Genomic DNA, 21,755 nt, shown 5'->3' on the forward strand with positions numbered 1-21,755 from the left:
AGCAGACACATTTTTTAAAAACATTGATTCACTTATTTGAAAGCCAGAGTTAAACAGAGTGACAGGCAGAGGCAGAGAGACATCTTCCATCCACTGGTTCATTTTGCAAATGGCTGTGATGGGCTGGGATGGGCTGCGCCAAGGCCCGCCCAAACCCAGAGGTTTCATCTGATGCAGGGGCCCAAGACTTGGCCATCTTAGACTGCCTTCCCAGGTGCATTAGCAGCCTGGAAGTGGAACAGCCAGGACTTGAACTGATGCCCATATAGGATGTCAGCACTGCACATGGTGGCTTTACCTGCTAAACCATAGTGCCAACCCTGCAAAGACATATTTTTGAGCTTCCTAAATTTTTCTTGGGAACAACTGTCTCCTGCCTCAAACTGCTTCCCCATCCCAACCACACTGCACATGTGTGTGAACACACACTGATACCAGCACATCCACATAGACATATGCACGCACTCCAGATTCCACCTCTCCTGCCTGGTAGGGTAGGGACTGCAGTCTGGTAAGCCAGGTCCTTAAGACTTTGGGGCCTGAACTGATTGATGGCTCTTTGAGTCTGAATGAACTGGACTCCTGCAAACCCCTGCATTGTGTGCTAGTATTGTCCCTGCCTTATAGCTCTGAAGGAGGTGGCGTTAAGTTGATACCACAGTGAATTTCACGGGTTCTGAAACTGATGGCCCTTTTATAACAGGGTAGCCCTTAGGAGCAGGTAAAAACCTAAAGTCAACCAAGCCTGGCTTTCTAATCCTATCCCAATCTGCTCCACACCCTAAATAACAAATTTCTGCTACTGGCTCTTACTGTAGGCTGGGAAGCATATTTTCTGCCAAAATTCATTCATTCCCTTCATCATGTCAGCTTTTCCTAAGGCCCCCATGAGAGCATGTAATTTCATGTTGGAAGACTGTGGTATGGATACAGTCTGCAAGGGTAGTGACGGCCTTACCAACTGGTGTGATTGTGTAGGGTTGCGATATATGCATGTGTATACCTGGGACCTGGAAACAGACTCCAGGCTCAAACATTGCCTCTGTAACTCATGAGCTGCATGATCTGGGGCAGCTGCTTAGCCTTTTTTTAGCTTCTAGTTCATTACCTAAAGTGGAGAAAACTCAGCTGTTTCTGAGGTTTGTGGTGAACAATAAGTGAGTATCATATCTGTAGGATTTTTCTTTGGAGTTAGGCTACTTAAGTTCAAACTTGACTCTCCTGCTTACTATGATGTGACCTTGGAAAAGCTGCAGAACCTCAGTGTGCTTTGATTTTTCTCATCTGCTAAGTGGCATTGATAACAATAGCACCTACCTCATAGGGTTTCGTGAGGATGTGAGAAAACACATCATGCTTCTAAAGGGCTTAATGCACAGTCACCATCCATTCCAGCTCCTGTGTTGTTCTATGTTCTGTGAGAGCTGAATGAAATACTAACTGTTGAATGTATCTTCAGCACTTACTTAACAATTCTGGAGATAAAGAACTACATGGATTTTTATCTTCTTCTTGTTAGCCTTTTCACCTTTTTTGAAATTGAGTCAGACTAATAAACGGGAGTTTTAATGTGTGCACAGATCTGCATTTCAGGGAAGGAACTGAGAGCAGTGTGACCCTTCTGATCTCAAAATATGGAGAGCTGAGGAAGGTGAGCTTTCCGTGTCAGATCACAGGTCTCACTCTTCACCAGAATAGTCATGAATGATACTAGCAATTAGACTTCTCTAATTAAAAGTGTGGGGGAAAACTTGCCATCGACTGACTTTTATAGATTTGGGAGAAGTCATAAGAATAACTTTAAAAAGAAAGCAAACCAGATATAATATAGGAGAAAATCCTGCTGATTGGCTATTTGAAGATGAGGAACTGAGGCTGGCACTGTGGCACAGAGTGTTTGGCGGTGTATGCGGTGCCAACATCCCAAATGGATGCCGGTTTCAGTCCTGGCTGCTCCACTTCTGATCCAGCTCCCTGCTGACAGCCTGGGAAAGCAGTGGAGGATGGCCAAGTGCCTGGGCCCCTACCATCCATGTGAGAGACCTGGATGAAGCTCCTGGCTTCAGCCTGGCCCAGCCCTGACCTATGTGACCATTTCGGGAGTGAACCAGTGGATGGAAGATCTCTCTCTCTCTCTCCCTCTCTAACTCTACCTTTCAAATAAATGTCTTTTAAAAAACTACCAAAAAATAAAGAACAAAAGCCTGGGAGATGGAGGAGCTGTCACTGAATTCAGAGTTAATTTAGATTGACATTGAAATAAGAAGTTCAACACCAGGACTGCATGTTAGGATTAGCTGGGAATCTTTAAAACCCCACATGCCTAGTCCATAAGCCAGAATGTGTGAGAGTGGATCCCAGGCATCGGTCATTTTTTAATGCTTCTGAAGTGATGTCTATGAGTATGCAAAGCTAAGACTGACCGAGCCTTGGATCCTGGTTCCTATTTTGCAGCATATTAGCTGTATGAGCAGAGCAAAGTTTTCTACTGTAGTTAGGATAATTATCTTTGGTAAACGGTTGGAGACGTGAGGCACTGGAGAAAGGGAATGAGTTTGGGTTACATAAGTGGCTCCCCACGCTGCCTGTGCGTTTGAATCATCCAAGGAAATAAATGACAAAGGAAGAATCTGTTGGTTCAAAATCCCCATGCCAGATTCTGCATGGGTGGGGCCTGGGCATTGGTAATTTCTGTTAGCTTCCGTGTGATTAGAATGTACATTTATGGCTAGAATCATTGGATTAGAGAACTTATAATATCCTTCTGAATCATACTTTATGTATTTCTATGAGAGCTGGTCATTGACTTCCTATAGACAGTGTGAAATTATTTTCTGAAAAGAACAGTAAATTTTTGAGCATCAAATAAACATCCTTGATCAAATGACTTTTTCTCACCATGCATTAGTATTTATTGCAGTGCGGTGCTTCAATAGTACAACAGAAGCTAATCTTTTCTGGGAGATTCATTATTTGTTTGAAACCTTACAATATTCTTTCTGATTTAAAAAGTTAGGCATCATTACACTGGTTTTATAGGAGAGGACAGAACATAGTTGCCAAAGTAGCAGAACTACCTGATGTTACATCTTGTATGGGTTGTATCATGCTGGTACTTTTCCAATTGTAATGTGCCTGGGAATTATCTGTATCTTGAGGACTGACTGAGCAGATCTGGGACAGAGCCCACATTCTGGAGTCCTGAGAAGCCCTTGCTACTGGCCTGTAGACAGTGCTTTTATAGCAAACCTCAAGCTCGCACTGTCCCATGCTAAAATGGCACACAGACCTGACTCCTTGGGCATTGGTATAGGTCCTCGTACATACAAGGTGCAACCCCCCTGTAATAAAACCTTCACCACCAAGGGTGCTGTAGGCTTCAAAATAAACCCTTTGGGCATGTCTGTCCTGCATTGTAGAGATACTGCCTCTAGCTTGTGTTTTCTTGGGTTTTCTCTGGTTCTTTGCAAATTTCAAGAGTCTCTGATGTTGTCTGAGGGAAAATTCTCAAACTTGTCAGCTCTTTAGTCCCAGAGGTCAGGGCAGGGTCTTGGAGAATCTGTATCTAATGAAATAATGAATGATGACATCGGGCTTAGGTAAACATAGCGAAGGAATAAAAGGATCTTCGCCTTTGTAGAGCACCTCTAGAGGACGAGCTGGGAAATGACACCTGCACGGATGGCTCCACTGAAGAGACGCACAGGCTGTCTCTCTGGGACTGTTACTCAGGGCCACTCTTGATAGGCCAATACCTCACTAGTCTTCATATCTATAACTGTAGCATCATATTTCAAGGGCCAGCGAGTTTTTTATTGCTGAGTAATGACTTTCTTGGCTTTATCAGTCAAGTAGTTTCAAATGTTTTTCCATATGTATGCGTTTGAACCGTATTTTATGAGAATAAAACTAGTCTTGAAGACCGCACAAAAACAAGCTGCTAGCTACATTTGGCTGATTGTCATAGATTGTTGCTTCTATTTCAGCACAGATACCAAGAAAAAAATGTCCATTTGTGAGTGTGTGATAGATTCAGTTGTAAAATAATAAATACGAAATACTTAATATATTCAAGTTTTAGGAACTACTAAAATAATTGCTTATTTCAATAAATACTTTCATGAAGATTTCTAAGTATCCTCACAACCTTCTTTCTTTTCTGCACACACAAAATATTATAGATGTTCCCACAACACCTGGATCGCATGAAAAAAATGGCAGAGCCCCTTTGAGGCGAAAGCCCAGCTGCTTGTTTGGAGAGCACAAAGCTAAACAGAAGCTAGAAGCATAGAATTTCCTCTTCCTTTGCTCTTCACTGGGACTATTAACCAGAATACCATCTTTAGCTTTATTTCACACAGCAGATTGAAAGGTCAGGCTCACTGGCCACTGACCCAGATGACTGCTTCAGCCACGGGAGAAAAACGACCTAATGAGAATGAAAGCAAATCAGCTCTCCTGCAAACAGTTGCCAGCCTGAGGTGCATTTGAGGCTGTCGTAGGGCTCAGCCTGGGCATTGGTTACAAGCATAACCTTGGCTGTGAGCTCACATACACTTTTGCAAGTGCAGCTGCTGCTTTGATCTGCAACTGGCTATGGTCTCCTGAGGGCCTGAGGATGCAACCAGGATGTGTCTGTGGTCCTTGCCTGGCTACAGTTCTGGGCTGTGATGGCTCCATCTGCTGTCCAGTGAGACAGAGGTGGCCGCTTGTAGGTGACTTTGGATGAAAAGGGACTCCATGTGGCAGGGCATATTTTGAGAGGTTTCCTAAGAGATGTGGAATTGCCCTACTGCCCATCTTTGGCACTGCTCTGCCTGGATGTCTGAACAACAAGGAAACGTGTTAGATTTCAGAGCCCAGCAGGGTATTGCTGCATGCACTCTCAGTTATCAGTGGGGCTGTGACCCATGGGCTGAGAAGGATGCAGATTGCTCAGAGGAAGTTTCCAACTTGGGGGAGATGGGCAAAAGCATTGATCATTGATGAAATCGGGAATCTGGTCTGAATGTGGTTGTGTCTTGCATGCCAGAGGCAGCGAGAGGCTGTAATACTTGCAGGTTTGATTAAAAATGGGGAAGAGCACACATGTTGGGGTAATGATGACAGCCAGGAAGAAGCTCCCATGGGTGGTGGTAGTAGGTTTGAAGCAGGTATCCATCATCAGTATGAAAACAGATATGGAGAATGGAACAAGGATGAGTGTGAAGGGGTGGGATGGAGGCAGGGAAAGAGGATAGTGATAGGCCCGGTGTTGTGACATGTGGATGGCTTTGTTGGTACTATTTGAGATCTTGTGATAGAGTGGACATGTCCTCTGTCTCATGGCTCAGAGACTTAGACTGCCACATGATCTGGAACAGCTGGGCTTAGCCCAAGGAGAAAAGCATGGAAAGTGGGAAGCTGTGCTTGGCATCCAGACAAGGTGCACTAAGGAGAAAACTGAGACTTCAGGAGAGAAATCAGAAGTATGTAAGGATTAGTATTGCAAAATGAAGAAGGGAAGAGCTGGCAATGGAGCACAGATAAGATGGAATAACCAGGCCTTAGGGATTGGGCCTGGAAAAATTTCAGAGGCCATACAAGGAGGAGGAGGGGGGATTTACAGGTTCAAAGGGTTGTGGTCAAGCACAGAAGTTGGATCATCTCCCTTACCCCCATACCCTATTAATGTAATCTACTTAGGAACACTTTAAAGTTCTAACTCGGGTTCCTAGGACTACTCTGGGTGATATCCATTGCAGTGGCCATGCATAGGCTTTTACCAAGGGGCTCTTGGGGAATGAGAATATTCTGTTGAATAGACTAGATCGTTGTCTTGGGCCACACGGGCAGAACTGAAGCCCAGAGTTAGGGAAGAGCAGGTCTCAGGAGTGGGTGGAGCAGGCAGTAATGAGATGTGAGGCAGATATCCAAGAAAGAGAACTCCAGATGCAAGGCTGAAAAATGAGTTCCCTAAAGTGATCTTGCAGTTTCAGGAAGTAGTGGTGGGTCTTCACTGAGAGTTGAGTCACATGGTGTTAACTGACTCAGACTCGCTTCTGTTTCATTCTGTATTCAAAAAACTTCCTGGGAAAATGTTTAGGGCAGTGGAGAACATCCTAAAGGTTCCTCTGGGTGTCTTGTGCCACAACCACCCTACCTGCTCTGCCTTTTGTTTTTCCTGGTCTTGGAACTTAATATTGCTGAATAGTCCTGGAGATAGCATATATTTTTGTTAAAAACATTTGCCTTTTAGTGATCCATTTAGTTTTTTTTTTTTTACTGTACTTTTGTCATAAATACCATAGTTTTTTCTTAAGATTTATTTTACTTATTTGAAAGGCAGATTGATGGAGTGACCAGGAAGGAGAGAGCAGGAGAGAGAAGGATCAATTTTCATTCAATGGTCCATTGCCTAGATGGCTTTAATGGCTGTACACCTAGAACTGTACGTTGTCTATGTAGGTAGCAGGGGCTCAGGTACTTGGACCATCTTCTGCTGCCTTCCCAGGCACATTAGCAGGGAGCTAAATTGGAAGTGAACCATCAGGGATTCAAACTGGAGCTGCAATGTGGGATCCTCACAGCAGCTTAACCCATTGTGCCACAACAGCAGCCCCAAATACCATAGTTTTAAAACTTGCAAATTTCCTACTACTGAGATGCCTTGGCATGTTTCACAGATCTAATAAAATTGCCCAAGTTTTCACCTGAACTAGGGGTTGCTAATATTTCTTTGTATAGGGCTGGGCAGTAGACCTTCCTGACTTGTGGGTCATATGGTGTCTTTGGCAACTACTCAGCTCTGTCATTGAAATGCAGAAGCAGCCCTGGACAATATATTAATGGACAGCAATGGATTACAATAAAACTTTATTTATAAAATCAGATAATCAGAAGAAAATGTAGAAGGATTTTCGAAATAGTTGAGAATGTAAAGACAGTTCTTGTACACCTTTCTACAAAGGCTTGCCTGGGGATCCTGAGGTTTCTACAATGTATCTTTTGCTCAAGTGCTTAAGACCTTGGGAACATCTTAATGAGGTTAGATGTAACATTGCTATGAAGAGAAAACATTACCTCGGTGCAGAGTTAGTTTGGTTAATCAACTGGCATTCTTTTGTATGTCAGCAGTGATGAGCAGAGTAGGACTCAAGAGAAGGGCAGATGGGGGCAGGCAGGAAGAAAACATCCCGGGTAGTGAGACTGCTGAGAAACACATGTTTACCTGCTGTGTGCCAGGTCTTGTGCAGGGAGCCATGGGGACCACAGAATGAATAAAATATCAGTATCTTCAGAGGTTGAAGTTTAATTGGAGATGTATGATATCTATGTCTAATTCTCTATGTATAGATCCGTCCACACATGACAAGTAGTGAATAAAATAATAGGATGTGGCAAGTACCAATTGATGGTATAGACAGTAAAGTGGAAGGGAGTTAGAGTGATCTGTTCCTTTGGGCTACTATGAATGGGAAACATTCCATGACATGTGGACCTTGATTTTAATTGTGGCAGATTGCTAGTTTAATTGGTGGTACTGCTACTTCTCTCCCCCAGCCTGCCTGCAAAAGACAACCTGAGACATAAAGTGGGGGCCCTGACTACATTTCTTTTAAATTGGAGTCCTTTGCAAAGGGGTGGACATCACAAAGCCAATATTAGTGTGGAGGGTTAAACTCAGTCTACTGTGATTATGACCTTAACTCCAGGCTTCCACTTCTATCTTGAAATGTATGAGGCTAGGCTATAGAGGAGGGCTGCACTAATTTATTTTTCTGGATCTTCATTAGGTACCAACCAGTTTTTTGTCTTCTGCCAAATGTCAAGTACCAGATGGTTCTGTGCAGCTCTTTTCCATTGTTAGAACTCCCATCCCAAGAAAAAGCAGACCACATACAGGAAGGTCAGCATCTTTTATTCACCAGAATTAAGATTTCATTGACTTATATGAGACTGTGAGAAACAGAAACCTGAGAGAGTAATACCATTTTAGTTCCTTGATTTAAAGATAGTGGGAACAAAAGCCCAGGAAGCCTTTAGTAATTAAAAGGATATTACAGTCATTGCATGATGTTAGATAACACTGGATAAGCCTCTCCTGTCCTTTTCATATAACCACACATTATTGATGAGCTAGCATCAGGAAGGCATTAGGTGATGCTTTATTGCATTATTTTAAGCCACTGAGATTTTTAATATATGAAGGGTATGGATTTATGCTGAGTGATTCAGCTATGAAGCAAAGCACATCAATTTGTTCATGAATGTGAGCTGGTGATTACCTCCATTAAAGTCACCAGAGTAGACTGATCACTTTAATTTAGGCAGAGGCATACAAACAACATTTGCTATTGGTGTGTGTGTGTGTGTCTAAGAACATAGGCCAAAGAGCTGTGCTGCATCCCTGAGGAGTGCTAGGAATGTAGATTTGTGTTGTCACGGTATATAAGTACAAGGGTGCAAGGCTTGGTGGCAATGAAGTCATTATTTTATCATTCTGTGTAGTGGGATGCTGTGTAAGTTGGATTTGGTACTAACTGCTGATTGGATGCCAAACTGCAGGAAGGATGATACAGACAGCATGCATGTCCTCACAATTCTGGGTCATAGAATGCAAGGCTCTCCCAGGGCTGACAATGTTAGCACAAGTTGAATGTTCCCTTTATACAACATAAAGGGAATCTTGTTGGATTCAGTAAATTGAAAAAACTGAGATTGAGCACCTGTGATCCTTGCTATGTGCTAGGTATTGTAGAGGCTTGTGTATCGCAAGAATTCACAGTAAAACTGGGGAAATGTGAAGCCACTTTTTAAGAAATTTTGACTTTTCATGTTTGTCAGATGAGTAGTTAGATGAGTATTCAGATGATGTGATGGTACTGAAGTCAAGCAGAAACAATGTTGAGGAACATAGAGTGTATTGCAGGTGACCCCAGAGAACTGGCAACTCCTGGCTAGGGACCTTTCAAGCAAGTGCTGTGGTCATATGTTTATATAAACAGGCATCATAACAATTTTCCTGAAATTCAACTTCCTTCTCAATTTGTTTTGTTTAAAAAAATATTTGGAAGACTGAGTGACAGAGACAGGGTAAGATCTTCATCTGTTTTTCTTTTTCCACTCCCCAAATGCCTTCAATAGCCGAGGATAGGCCAGGCTGAAGTTATGAGCCAAGAACTCAGATCTGGTCTCCCACATGGGTGGCAGATTGAATTGCTTGAACTGTCACCTGCTGCATCCTTGAGTGCACATAAGCAGGAAGCTGGAGTGGAAAGTGGAATCAGGACTCTAACCCAGGCACTTCCAGGTGGCATGTTGGTGTCCCAAGCAGTGTCATAACCCCTCCGTCAAATAACGTCCCCTCTGGAAATTGTACTTTTGACAAGAGCAAAAATTAGATTCCTAAAGATGTCTGTTACTTTGATTTTAGTAATAGCAAACATTGGAGACACCCTCCCCCTCCCCAAATGTATGATGACAAATAATCAGTTTAACAATAGCAAGACAACAATATTAGGGAATCTGACTCCTTTAAAAACATGGTTAAAAGTATGCAGTGTTGTTGAATATAAACTAGTCAAACCTTTATGGAAGACAGTATGGAGACTACTCAGATCTGAAAATCAATCTACTGTATGACCCAGCCATTTCACTGGGGATATACCCAAAAGAAATGAAATCAGCATATGAAAGAGTTCTCTGTACCCCCCTGTTTATAGTAGCTGAACTCAAAATAGTGAAGATATGAAATCAACCCAGATGTCCATCAAATGATGACTGGATAAAGAAATTGTGGTAAATACACATGATAGACTACTACTCGGCTGTAAAAATAGAATGAAATCCTGTCTTTTTAAACAAAATGCATAGAACTGGGGACCATTACACTGAGTGAAATAAGCCAGTCTCCAGAAGAGCAATGTGTGTTTTCCCTGATTTGTGGTGACTAATAGAGAGTACAAAAAAGTAACGGATATGAGCGAAATCGACATTTTGAGGTTTGATTATTGTTGATAGCTTGGGACTATACTCTTGAGGAACAATGGTTTTTCTACTTGTTGAAATATTTATTTAGTGGAGGGTTAAACTTGTGATTATAAAAGTGAAAATACATCATTGTAAAAATTAAAAACAAGAGGAGGAGGGTGGGAGGGATTGAGGAAGGAAGTAGCATTATGCTCTTAAAACTGTGTATATGGAATTTCCCTTTCTAAATTTTTAAAAAGTAAAAAGGGCCAAATTTTTAAAATTTAGGATATGAGACAAACAGTACCAAGATATATACTAAAATGACAACTATGCATAATTTTGGACTAAACTATGCCAATTGTTGTACATAAAGTAGACCTTTCTTCATTGTTCATGATCACCTCCCTGTTACTTGGTTACTCACCATGAGATTTTAAAACACATTAGAGTAAGCTCTCCTTCCTTATCTGTGGATTCCACATTCATGAATTGAACCAACTTCAGATGGAAAATATTCTGAAAAAATATTGCATCTGTTTTAAACATCTACAGACTCCTCGTCATTATTCCCAAATGATGCAGTGTAACTTTACACAGAATCAACACTGTAGTAGATAATACAAGTATTCTACAGATGATCGAAAATACATGAGAAGGTGCATGCAGGTTATTTGCAAAAACATTGTTTCATATAAGGAACTTGAAAACAAGCCTCTGTGGATACCAAGGGATGATCGTACTTGTTTAAGTTCTATCTTTTCATCAAAATATAATATCCTCCAGAGCAAAAATAATATTGGTATCTTCAATATTTGGCATACATAGGTACTCCATTAATTTTTATTGAATGATTAAACAGATCCATGGTTGGATATTGTTATAGTGATCTTTTAATAAAATACATACAATGAAAATAACATTTATCAAATCTTCAGTGGGTATTGGGTTAACCATTGTATCCATGTCTCATTTATAGGGTAGATACTGTTAGTATTTAATTTTTTTAAAAAAGATTTATCTATTGAATTGAAAGGCAGAGTTAAAGAGAGAGTGGGGAAGAGACAGAGGCCTTCCATCTGCTGGTATACTCCCTAAATGGCCACAAGAGTCGGAGCTGGCTGAGTCCAAAGACAGGAGCCTGGAGTTTCCAAGTCTCCAAGTCTCCCATGTGGGTGCAGGGGCCTCAGCACTTGGACCATCCTCTGGTGTTTCCCCAGGCACATCTGGAGTAAGCTGGATCAGAAGTGGGATGCCAGCACTGCAAGTGGCAGCTTCATACACTACAGCGCTGGGCCCTGTTCGTATTTTCTACTGATGTTTTATAACATTGGAAATCAAGGCTCAGAGATGCAAAGCATCTTGCACAGTCAGGCAGAATGAGTTAGAAAATGAACGCTGGGCTGCTTCACTCCTGAGCTCTTAGCTGTTAGCAACTATAGGACTAGGAAGAAAATGAGGGTTCATGGATTGAGAGTCTCAAATGCTTTAGAAGGGTCATTTTTAAATCAGAAGCACAGGAAAAAAGTTTATCATTTTCTTAGGTTTCCCAGTACCTTTCTACAGCCCCCGACTGCCCACTTGCACTGAGTCACCCTTTCTTGATCAAATTCTCCCTGCTGCTGAAGTCTCCTCTTTCGATGCTTCAGTTACCATTAATCAGGCTCATAACCTGATCCCAGTGTGGGGCAGCCGTGTTTTAAAAGCACTCCATCATACCTCAGCAGGGGAAGGACTTAGTCTTTCCCTAGGGATTTCTCTGGGGAGCCAGACAGGACTTTCCTCAAATCAAGTCTAGAAGGAGGCATTAAGTCTGCTGTCATGTCCACCTCTGTGGAAGCTCCTAGCCTCCGTGGGGCTGAATCTCTCAACGTAACACTAGCTGCTACTATCTTGACTGTCAGAGCTTTCAAAGACGTAAATTACTTCATTTCCAACTGAATGACAAAAGTACATCTGTCGTATAGGAGTCTGTGGAAACCTTGACATTCTATATACAATCTACACATACTAAGGTGCTTCAAAACGTCCATGGAAGATGGCAATAAATGATGATTTTGGTATACAATGTTTCAAACCCACGAAAAATGTATTCACGGTATTCATTTGCTGTGGACTTTCTGAAGTTACCTCGACATTAATGTGTTTTTGTCTGTTAATGAGATCACTGCAGATAAGGGAACAAATCTTCAGATTGAGACCATGGCACTCCTCATTGCTATGGTTGTTAAAGGAAATAAGTTTGCACGGAGTTTGTACTAATCGTCCCTTCCCTTTGTGGTTTTATGGCTATGTGGATGGTAACTACCAACTCAAATAATACCCCCTTTAATAGTAAAGAAGACCCTCTTATCTTCAAACTTACAATGATGATGAAATATTAACCAGTTGAGTAAGTACTTTATGGGCCTCAAGATTGCTATTGTGCTATATTTCACTAGTGCATGCTGCCTAAAACACCAGTATGATTCCTGAGGTTGTAAAAGGTAATGGAATGATATAATGCTTGGGGGTTGAATGCACTGAATTTGCGCTAGTGTTTGGAATTGAGTAGAATCACAAATATTAAAAAATGTGATTTTTATCTCCAGGGCCAAAGAAGGAGAAAACAAACATGTTTCTGATGCATTTCATATCATTTGTACTTAAATGACTTGACACTTTCTTCTCAGAAGTTTTTAATGTTTACTTAAAGCTCAGCCTCTTAGATATTTTGGCTTCAGACAGAATTTTTTTTTAATTTATTTGAAAGGCAAAGCAACAGAGATAAAGAGCTAGGCAAAGTGAGAGGGATGAAGACAGATCTTTGATCCATTGGTTCCCTCTGGGATAGGGCTGGACTAGCCAGAAGCCAGGAAACCAGAAACTCCATCCTGGTCTTCGACTTTGACAGGGACCTAAGTGCTTGGGTGTCTTCCACTACCTTTTCAGGCACATTAGCAGGAAGCTGGACTGGAAGCAGAGCAACCAGGACTCAAACTGGTGGTCCAGTATGGGATGCCAGAGTCGCAGGCAGCTGCTCAGTGTGCTGTGCCGATACTGACCCGTAGAATTTATTCTTGGGGGTGTGATTAATAAACATGTTAAATTTTAAAACTGTTTCTGGTTTCATTCACTTCAACTGTTCTGTCAGTATCTGAGGAGTACAAAGAGTTCTTCTTAAAGTTACTGGAAAATGTACATTGGGAAAAAACTGCATGGATTGTAAAATATTTAACAATAAACTTACCCTGAATTTTTTTTCCCCTGAATATTTTGAAGTGCCCTCATATTGCCACTCTGTCTTTGGTCAGCTAAGTTATTTTTAAAAGTTACGGCATGGATGCCAACTAGACATTGAGTTTAAGGAGCAAGTTACTTTGTTAGAGGGACCAGCATCATCTTCTTGCTGATGGAGTTTGTTTGTATTTTTGCTAATGATACTGTGAAGTTTGCTTCACATACCTACATAGTGTGCCACAGAATAGCATTGAGCACCCAGAAAGTTGTTCTAATCAAGCCATCAGATAAGAAACATACTGTGATAGATACCCTACCTTTCAATGAAGTTTACTGGTTCCTGCTCAATACTTATTGCTTCCTCTGAATGCTAAAAGTTCTTGTAGTTACTAGCACACATGTGAATAAAGGCTGCTAAGCTTCTTCCTTATCCCTAAGATAACTTTCGAGGTACCAATGAGAGACAGAAGACCACTGCAGTCTTCAGCGTTTACTTCTGCAAATACATTATGCTCTTCAGTTGGGGAGAAGGGCTTTCTTCTGTGAAGATTCAAAGTATTTAGTACAACTAGCTCTGCAAAGAGCTATACCACCTATACTGATAGCCTACTCAACTTTTCAACAATTCTAAGTCGATCTAAATAGCCCCCAGTTTAATACTTAATAATGCACTTTATTGTTTTCTAATCCTCTAGAAAGGCTAGCAAAGCTTGTAACCTCAGTTAAACTGTAAACAGTCTAGGAGTAGAGACAGCAAAAGCCAGAGCCAGCTGGGCATGTATGTCCTGTAAATATGATTTGAATGACTTTGAAGTTCCCCTCAAAATTAATCCCATTGCTTAACATTTTTAGGTTGTAGTAAGTTAATGGTTACTGTCTAATTTTTTATTCATTAATATTTTTAGATGTCTATGATTCTGGGCTACTCTTCCTTCCCATTTCTCCCACCCCCTCCTTTCTATCATGCCACATTGGCTGTACAGGAAAAAAATACTGTGCTTTGAAAACCAGGCAACGTTATTTTACCAAGAGTTAGAGCTGTTGATAGAAAGCAGGCAGTTGAAGTCTATCAAGTACCTACTTTCTACAGCGGTTCTAGGATCGAGGATGAAACATTAGCTGGCATTTCAAACTACTTGACCGACTGGGTACTGCCTCAAAGACTGAAACATAGGTTAATTCACTGACAGAATTGTAGAAATCAAAATATATAAAACCCCATTCAGAGTCACTGTGATCCTGTTGGGTTCAGAGAGAAGAGAGATGCAAGCCAAAGGAAAATAAGAAATAGAGGGATTTGAATTAAATCCATGGCCAATTTAAAATACTCTAGTCTGCCTTTGGAGAGACTGATAGCATCATATTGGGCACACTGTGAGAATATTTCAGAATACAAGGTAGATGAAATTCTGGCTTTAAGTGGAATTAAACAGCAGGAGTGCATTGCAGACTGGAGGTTGCCAAGCTTCAGGATTTATGGGTCAATAAAATTAAAAATAATAAACAGTCCTTTTTGCCAGCTCTTTATTTGTGCCAAGTATTGTAGCACTGTGTTTCTTACTAAGACTCACTCACTAAGATGTTTGGTGATGAAGTTCACACATTAAACCTAAATCCTAAAAGAGATCATCTGAAGAGAGGACGAGAAAATAAAGTTAAATAAGATGGGGATAGTGCTGTGGCACAGTATGTAAAGCCTCCACCTGTGGCACTGGCATCCTATATGGGCACAGGTTCATGTACTAGCTGATCGACTTCTATCCAGCTTCCCACTAATGTGCCTGGGAAAGCAGCAGAAGATAGCTCAAGTGCTTGGGACCCTGCACCCATGTGGGAGACCCAGATGAAGCTCTGGGCTCCTGGCTTCATATCGACTCAGCTTCAGCTGTTGAGGATATTTGGGGAGTGAACCAGCATGCTCTCTATAACTGCCTTTCAAGCAAATAAATATTTTTTTTTTAAAAAGCTATACAAGAAAAAAATGTTGTTACCAAAAACAAGTTATTGGTTGGTATTCCCCTTCTGTGAAAGTTCAGGTCTTCTCAGCCCAAAGTCCTCAATGATTACTTTCTACTTGGTGACTGGTAGCCAGTGTGGGTGGGAAGTTCTGTGTTCTGGATACACGCCTCTTTGATTAGACCATTCGCAGGTGCTCCTTACGTGGTGCTCTGCTGTGTGTTGCTTGTCTGTGGTTATTTGCCCACCTTCTGCAGCCTTAACTCCAAACTTAACACAGGTTTCTCTCTGGTTTATACTGTGCCCCTTTGAGATTCATGCAGGTTGTTGCAAGGAAGTGTTTAACCAGAATTAGGGCTGTGATAGGTTGCGTTGCTACTTTTTTAAACTTAGTTTTTGTAGAAAATTCCAAGCACATTCCAAAATAGCGGATGTATAATGAACCATCAACCACTATCACTCAGCTTCAGTAATTATAAACTAACAACCAGTCTTGTTTGTTGTCTACTTCCTTCCTTCTCTAACTCCTCCATAATTGTGAAACAAATAGCGAACATATCATGTTGTCTATGATACTGAATGCGTATCTCTAAAAGCTATGGAATCTGAAGTACACTTTTTTTTTTTTTGGACAGAGTGGACAGTGAGAGAGAGAGAGAGAAAGGTCTTCCTTTTGCCGTTGGTTCACCCTCCAATGGCCGCCACGGTTGGCGCGCTGTGGCCGGCGCACCGCGCTGATCCGAAGGCAGGAGCCAGGTGCTTCTCCTGGTCTCCCATGGGGTGCAGGGCCCAAGCACTTGGGCCATCCTCCAATGCACTCCCGGGCCACAGCAGAGAGCTGGCCTGGAAGAGCGGCAACCGGGACAGAATCCGGTGTGCCGGTGCCGCAAGGCAGAGGATTAGCCTAGTGAGCTGCGGCGCCGGCCCCCATTAGTACACTTTGAACACAAATAAATCCTTAATATCCTCAAATATTTAGTTAATATTTAAATTTCCTTGATAATTTCACAAATGTACCTCCATATATTTATTCACTTACATAGTTATTAATATTTGCTATAGCATATTCCATTCAGAATAAAAATAAGATCTAAACCTTTCTCCTATATGTTGCTCACCATTAGAATTTTCACAACTACAGTGATTTTTTTTTTTTTTTAAGTGATGTGGTTTTACGCTACATGTTTGCTTGTTTCTTGAATTCCCTGTAAATTGAAGGTTGATCCTGAGCTGCACGTTTCTGGGTTCTGTGTTGTTTGGGGCAAGAATATTTCATAGGTAGTGTTGTATCTTTGCATCGTGTAGCACATAATATGTAGTCCCTCTCTCTTTCCTTCTCCACTGGTAGATTGGTAAACATCTACCACAAGGTAATGTGAAAAGTTGCCTAGCCAAATTCAATGTGCAACACCAACCTTATCTTTGAGAGTATCGTTCATCCATGATGTATTTCAAATCCATTTATATAAGTTATGCTAAATGTAAAAATTGTTAAATTAGTTGATTCAATAAATATGGAGCACCAATTCTCTATGTGAATATACTGTCATACACCCTGGTGTATTGTATCATACACTTAATCAGGTGTTGGGATAGGAAATAATTAAACATAGGACACAAATATAATTATATAACAGAGAATAATCAACATGCAAAGCAGAGACAGTTTGATGATGGTGTAACATAAAGAAACTGAGGTTAGGAGATGAGCAGTATTAATCCCTGCTCTGCGTCCAGGATGCCTCTGAGCGTGTCGTTTCTTTTCCTGTGAATGTGTACAAAAAGCCAAATTTGTCACTTCTCAGACTTAATTTTTACCACTTAGTTCACCTTTGAGACTGCAGATATTTTAAAAACTATTAAGTGTAAGAAACTACATGAAATGTGTGGAGTTTGATTAGGCTGTTTCTTCTACTAGCCTATCAACTCTAACAGATGTACCCTGTATCTTTTTTTTTAAATTTTTGACAGGCAGAGTGGACAGTGAGAGAGACAGAGAGAAGGGTCTTCCTTTTCCGTAGATTCACACCCCAATGGCCGCTGTGGCCAGCGCACTGCGCTGATCAGAAGCCAGGAGCCAGGTGCCTTCTCCTGGTCTCCCATGCGGGTGCAGGGCCCAAGGACCTGGGCCATCCTCCACCTCACTCCCGGGCCACAGAAGAGAGCTGGGAAGAGGAGCAACCGGGATAGAATCCGGCGCCCTTACCGGGACTAGAACCCGGGGTGCCAGTGCCGCAGGCGGAAGATTAGCCTATTAAGCCGCGGTGCCGGCCCCCTGTATCTTAAAAACTTAAAAACAAGATTATTCATACTAGTGATTCATTAAAGTAATCTTCGAAAGTATTCTTATTACCTACCCATTGAAGTTTGCTGATAGGGAACTAGTCCTCCACATGTGAAGTGACTTGAGTAGCTGGTTAGTGGTAGAGCCTACTGATTGCTGGTTCTGTGCTTCTCCCACTAATCTGCAACATCTGAGATTTCTTTCTTAGAAGGAACTATTGACATGTATAGTGCATTTTAATATCCCATGATATCAAGGTGTCTCCCAGGGAAACAGCCTGGCTTTGGAGAGGAAAGGTGAGCAGGATAGAAAAGGGCAGGTGCCCAGGAGGCTCCAGGGATTCTTGCTCTGCTAATCACTTGCTGTGTTTGCCCTCTGCTCCTAGCCCTTGCTGCCCTTCTCCTTTGATCTTTCTAATCCCCAACCTCCTGTCCTCTTGACATCAGCCTGATGAGACTGATCAGTGCCTTGATGGTGGCTTTGTGTGCCTTTGACCTTGGCCAATCAATCAGTACCAACTCGCACTCTTTGAAGAGAAGCAATAACACAATTTAAAGTGCTAGGCCAGGGAACTTGAATTCAGTTCAACTATCTAGACTGGCAAAGTGCTTTTATTCTTAAAATTTACGTGCTTATTGTGAGGCAGAAAGATGGATGGAGTACACTCCCATCTGCTGGTTCACTCCCCAAATGCCCACGGCAGTCAGGGACCAGGAATGCAATCCATGTTTCCCACATCAGTGAAATGACCCCAACCATTTGAGTCATCACTGTTGCCTACTAGGTTCAGCATTAGTAGGAAACTGCAGTCAGGAACTGAGGCTTCGATTTGAATCCAGGTATTCCAATAAAGGTTGCATGCTTCTTAAACACGAGGCTAAATGTTTGCTCCTGGAATAGTATCTTTAAAATGGCAAATTTGAATATCTTTTTACTAGACCTACACATTCTACTTTGCATTATACTCCACCATTGCCTAGCAAATGATGGCAATCTTGTGTACATATATCTTAGATCGAAAGCATTTGAACTGGATACTAGTGGACAAGCATCTTCAGGCAGATAAGAGATCCTCTGGGCAAAGCACTCTGACTTTGAGCTTATTCCAAGTCTCTTTTAAATCCAAAGCATTGCCTGCAGCATTTCTCTAACTGGTCAGAGTTGAGTACTGATGTGGCCAAGATCATAGTGTTCTTCACTTGATGATGCATCTGAGGGGCTCAAGATAAAGAGAGTGTAGGCAGATCAGTGCAGTCCATAGGGGAAGAGTTCAAAGCAACTCAGTTAAGTCATCATTGTGTATGCTTGAGAATCTTGCAGCAATAATGTTATTCGTAGACTGCTTTTCTGGTGGAAATGCCTAAATTAGCATAAGAGGTGGCTATGATTGGTTCTATGCTGATGGGTATCCTTATCTTATTGGTAAAAGGATTTTCCTGGAAGGGATAGTTTACAGAGAAAGTACAGGTCCTGCAACTATTTGTTTTTCTTTTGACGCAACACGATTTTCACTCAAGTTCTCTTCTACACAGGTTGCCAACTTGGCCTGCTCAATATCCAACAATGAGGAAGGGGTGAAATTAGTCCGGATGGCAGCCACTCAGATTGACAGCCTGTGTCCCCAGGTAAGCCTTCTTTCAAAAGCCCTCCAGTGACCTGCAGTTCAGGACCTTCTACAGTCCAGTCCTGATACCCTTTTTCCTTGCCCTCTTTCTTTCAACTGAAAAATATGAGCCATCATTCATGAGCAGTTTCAAGTTCCATCTTTCTCAGAAAGAGCTTCTAACTACTCCAATCTGTTTAGAATCACTGTGATAGTTATTGTCTTTGCCACTCATATTGACTTCGTTCTGATTGTTTTGGGTTATAATTTAAGTGCACATATCTATTTTCATATTTCAACAACTAAATTACAAACCTTTGCATATGCAGAAAGCAAGAGTTCTACTTTTGCCACATTTGCATAAGTATAGAACTTGTCCAGTTAATACTTTTTTGAAATGGGGGGCTAATTACTGTGTCTTAAGAAGCCAAGCAAAGCAGAGCAAACAAACTAGTGGTAGTTGATAGTCTACTTCGTGTTTCACGTTTTTGATGTATTCTTTTGAATACTGAAGAAAAACTACTTATGTGTAGAACCTATCTGGTCTTGGACCTGCTCATTACTCTTGTGACAAGTGTGGTCATCTTGTCCCTGGATTGTTTCTAACAAATAGGTCATCAATGCTGCTCTCACACTGGCTGCCCGGCCACAGAGCAAAGTCGCTCAGGATAACATGGATGTCTTCAAAGACCAGTGGGAAAAGCAGGTTCGAGTGCTGACCGAGGCCGTGGATGATATCACGTCAGTGGATGACTTCCTCTCTGTCTCAGGTAATCAGCACAAAAAGCAGTTTCATAGAGAAGCTGGTGGAGGAGAACAGGATGAGATAAGGAGCATCTCTGAAATGCCATGGACCTGTGTTTCAAGTGGCCCTTCAAGCTTTCAATCATCTGCAAATGTGATTATAACACTCTTTAAGGATTCTTTTTTGCTGTGTACATTATTTCAGGTCAGTAAGCCAAAGCATCAGAGGAAAAAAAGGCAACTTTGTGATAAAGGTGTCAGACCTTTATTTGAGGAGGCTCGTGTTCCTTTTCAGTTTTCAGAGCTTTTTAAGCAGGATGACTTTGACAGATCAGAATTACTCATGTAGGACAGGGCCAGGAGACGATGGGAATTGGTTTGTCTATATGATTTGTGTCTTAAAAATAGGCAGTTATTCCAACTTGATTACATTAACAGGATCATTCTTTGAATAAGTGAAGCTTTATGATAAAACAGGTAAAAATATCAGCCATAGGGGGCCAGCACCATGGCTCACTTGGTTAATCCTCCTCCTGCAGTGCAGGCATCCCATATGGATGCCAGGTTCTAGTCCTGGTTGCTCCTCTTCCAGTCCAGCTCTCTGCTGTGGCCCGGGAAGGCAATGGAGGATGGCCAAAGTGGTTGGACCCCTGTACCCACATGGGAGACCAGGGGGAAGCACCTGGCTCCTGCCATCGGATTGGTGTAGCGCTGGCTGTAGCGGCCATTTGGGGAGTAAACCAACGGAAGGAAGACCTTTCTCTGTCTCTCTCTCTCCTCTCTCTCTCTCTGTCTATAACTCTGTCAAATAAAAAATTAAAAAAAAAAGAAATATCAGCCACAGAATGAGCCCAGTGAAAGGCACATGGGAGATACTGAAGCTCAGAAAACTAGTACTGAGGTGAAAATTCAACCTTGTTTTATGTAAGTGAAATCAGAATAAAGGATGCAAATAGATTTGAAGAAATACAGGTGTGTGAGGTGCTCATACCTCTGATTCCATCAGCTCTAGCCCTGACTTGATCTATTGCTTCTTGGCAGACTGAAGTCTGAGAGGCAGAGATAGACCAGTGCTGGTGGGAACCAAGCTGCAGCAGTGTGGAGTGATTTCCAGAAGGAGGCTGCCATGTTGCTTGTCAGAATCTTTCCTATTTATGAAGAAAGAGACAATGAATTCCTGCTGGGGGCTTGTGTAAGAGGCTTATGAGAGAGTAGCATAGTTGAATCTTCAGATTGGATAGCTAATCAGACTGTGAACTTTGCAATGATGGAGAGCAAGAGAAGACAAGGAAAATTAACACACATTCAGTGTCTGATTTGCTTAATTCTGCTCTTGGCTTTAATTTTCACCAAAATTCTGCAAAATAGGTACTAGTATTTGTATTGGGCTTAGGCTCTAGGACAAGCAGATGCAGATACCAAGAGGTTGGAGAACAACTCAGAGCTGTTACTGGGTTTCTATCTCCTTTACTCATAGTGGCAGTGAGAAATGCACAAGGAACAGCCTCTACCCACAACAGCAGTGAGGCTGCAAGAGATATCTGCCTTTGTATCCATGGGGGTGCTTGTACACACACACACACACACACATGTACATACATCTACAATAGCTGCGTACATCAGTAGCCACATTAACCAACAACTGCATATTGCCACACATCTCCAATCGGCCACATACATGTCCACAGCTATCCAAAAGCAGCCCCATCTAGCTGTGGACCCCAGGTTTCTTATTTGGATTTACAGACAAAAGTGGTCCAAAGCCAAACCATTCCATAACAGACTTGAGGGCAGCTAGCCCAGCAGGTGACCTGTCCGGTAGCATGGTGTCAGCTACCTTTAGAGACACAGACGTATGGGAGCACAGAGATGAGGGGGGCAAAAGCAAAAGGCGGGGGACTTGATAACTTCACCTTCCCAAGTTCATCTCCTTCACAGCATCCAAGTCTTCCTTTGAGAAAACTAAGTCATTAAGAGGGTAGGGAACTTGGCAGAGAT

The 21,755-nt window shown here is 41.9% G+C and overlaps 1 protein-coding gene across 1 annotated transcript in view; it reads left to right on the top strand.

Moving 5' to 3' along the window:
* CTNNA2 (catenin alpha 2) overlaps window positions 1-21,755 on the top strand; it is a 1,271,675-nt gene that overhangs the window by 1,150,857 nt on the left and 99,063 nt on the right. Inside the window, exons 10-11 of the mRNA XM_062208724.1 lie at window positions 18,943-19,035; window positions 19,627-19,783. Coding sequence (XP_062064708.1) covers window positions 18,943-19,035; window positions 19,627-19,783 — 250 coding nt within the window. The remainder of the gene's footprint in view (window positions 1-18,942; window positions 19,036-19,626; window positions 19,784-21,755) is intronic.

The sequence above is a fragment of the Lepus europaeus genome, chromosome 13, assembly GCF_033115175.1.
Source record: "Lepus europaeus isolate LE1 chromosome 13, mLepTim1.pri, whole genome shotgun sequence".
Lineage (NCBI taxonomy): Eukaryota > Metazoa > Chordata > Mammalia > Lagomorpha > Leporidae > Lepus > Lepus europaeus.